At 34.2% G+C, this 2,349-nt stretch overlaps 1 protein-coding gene and 1 non-coding gene across 2 annotated transcripts; one reads left to right on the top strand and one right to left on the bottom strand.

Moving 5' to 3' along the window:
• Positions 1-754: 754 nt before the first annotated feature.
• Positions 755-1,291, top strand: SPOG_05749 (hsp16-like protein; the record flags this gene model as incomplete). Its single annotated transcript, XM_013167507.1, has 1 exon — positions 755-1,291. One exon carries the CDS (start codon positions 755-757, stop codon positions 1,184-1,186), a length of 432 nt encoding a protein of 143 aa, XP_013022961.1. The 3' UTR covers positions 1,187-1,291.
• A 528-nt stretch (positions 1,292-1,819) lies between these two features.
• On the bottom strand, positions 1,820-1,934 carry SPOG_16209. The gene has a single exon (XR_001203085.1). It is a non-coding gene; the product is annotated as a 5S ribosomal RNA (ribosomal RNA).
• Between the last annotated feature and the right edge of the window lie 415 nt (positions 1,935-2,349).

Below are 2,349 nucleotides of genomic sequence, written 5' to 3'. Positions count from 1 at the left end.
GGCGTATCGGTTTTCTATTGTTTTCATTTTTTTGTTTCTTGTATAATTTTGTTGCTGAACTCTCGAACTTACTCTAAACAACATACGTTTTGCCTAACAAAGAAACAGATTACGCTATTTTAAGAAAAGCCATATAATCTGTATATCTACAGTCGAAAATCTTCAGACTGGAAGATTCAAGAATGCTGGATACAACCTAATTAACCTTTAAAATAACATACAAAAAAAAATCGATATTTCAAAATCAAATTGCAATATCCTTGGAAAACAAGAAAATAACAACTGTCTTGTTTCCACACTGTTTGTAACTGACGAATGGAATAGAAGGTAACATACAAATTAAGTGGGAATATGCGAGAACGTTCGTTCCTTCTATCGTACAAAAGAGGAATATTTAAATCATATATCAGTTTCTAGATATATCTAGAACAGCGAGTTTAATCAGATAAACAAGCGAAGCATTCATGAAAGCAAAAGATAAAAAAACAAGATTTAATAAATAAATAATTAATTAATTAATAAGGAAGAGTAAGAGAAATCAGCAATCTGAACGAACTACCTCGAAATCTCTGGAAGAACCCCAAGTATCCCAAGTCATCATATTTGGAAAATACTAGAACTCATATAAAATGTTTGTTATTTTCTGTATGCTCAGGTATAAATAGGAGCGAAGTAGAGACGATTCGACAACAATTACCGAAAAAGAATAAGTGTGATTTTGATTCTTGCGTGAAATTAGCGAGTGTTGTTTACAATGTCTCTTCAACCATTCTTCGATTTATACCCATTCCAAGACGGACTTTCCGACTTTTTGAGTTATTCCCCTCGCGTACAGCGCCAGAATCGTGTTGGTGACTTGTCACCTGCCATTGATGTCCATGAAGACAAAGACACGGTTGCTGTTGATGTAGAACTTCCTGGTGTCAAAAAGGAAGACGTTCAAGTTCATTACGACGAAGGAAAACTGACCGTTTCTGGAGAATCATTCAATGAACGTAAAAGTGAGGGAGAGAAAGGAAACCAACGTTGGTCCGAACGTCGCTTTGGATCCTTCTCTCGAACAATCGGCATCCCCAGCAGGATCGATTCCGACCGTATTAAAGCCCAATATTCCAATGGCATTTTGAGTATTGTTTTGCCCAAGATTGAACAATCTCGCTCCAAGAAGCAAATCGCCATCAATTAAGCTGAAGGGCTAGCGGTACTGAGTTTATGATGATATGATTGTATTCTAATGAGAATTTATAATGGCATAATGGATTTTTAATATAGCATAGCGTTTTAATGAGAGTTTATCACACTTTAAAGATACTCATTTCAATATTGTTTATAATAAGTAGCACTGTGGCTAAAAATAATGTGAGCTATGAAGTCTAAAATCTAAATTGTTTAGTCGTTGTGACTCTTTATTCTTTGCATAATTTTGCAATGTAGTCTTTAATAATATGCTCATTGATGATTTTATTGGTGGGTGGTATTTTCGGATTACTGGTTGGTGATTACAGACTGTTCATTCTTAGCTTGCTTAGCGTGTAGCATTTCAATTCATTTAGGGTAGGTCGCAAAGAGCTATACCTATATCTATTTCTTTCTTTCTCTCTCTTTTACTTTTTTCACACAATTGTTTTTAAACCTACCTGTATAGCTAAGCTACCCGACTAATATATTGTCTATTGTCTCCTTTCGATGTTGTCAAAAGTGTGTGACTTGTTTTTACGATTTCAGTCGCACTGTTGGGTATAAAACAAATGTAAGTAATAGTGAGATTTGTTTCAATACAAATTTATGTTGCTAAAAGAGAAAAAAGAACAAAATGAGGAGCCTACAGCACCCCGGATTCCCATGTTGTCTCCAACCATAGTACTAACGAGGCCCTCAGACGCTTAACTGCAGTGATCGGACGGGAACTGGTGTTTTCGCCTAGGTATGGCCGTAGACAACTACATGTACATAATAAGCTATATATATAACATAAATTACACAAGGTACTTGAAATAAGAGATATGAGAATATAAGATTTTTATGAGATACCACATAAATACATATCACTCATTAATCGAAATTTTGTAAAATTCATATACTTCTCATACCTGAATGACATGTAAAATTTCAGGCAAGCGCAATAACAATATAAACCTTGAATTTTAGTCGATAACACCGCTACTTGTTATGGTCATGTAAATAGATTGTGCGTTCATAGATGATGCTACGAAGTAGGAAATGAAATTGAAAAATACATGTAACAATATGTTCTACAGTTGCAAAAAATGTTGGTTTATCGTTTCATTCTTTTCGTTTATATTTCGTTTATACAAGTATGTTAATGAGAAGCTTTCCTTTATTTTAGTA

Source organism: Schizosaccharomyces cryophilus, assembly GCF_000004155.1.
Source record: "Schizosaccharomyces cryophilus OY26 unplaced genomic scaffold supercont4.2, whole genome shotgun sequence".
Taxonomy (NCBI): domain Eukaryota; kingdom Fungi; phylum Ascomycota; class Schizosaccharomycetes; order Schizosaccharomycetales; family Schizosaccharomycetaceae; genus Schizosaccharomyces; species Schizosaccharomyces cryophilus.
Note: the sequence above shows the minus strand (reverse complement) of the source record. Positions and strands in the feature narration are given on the sequence as shown.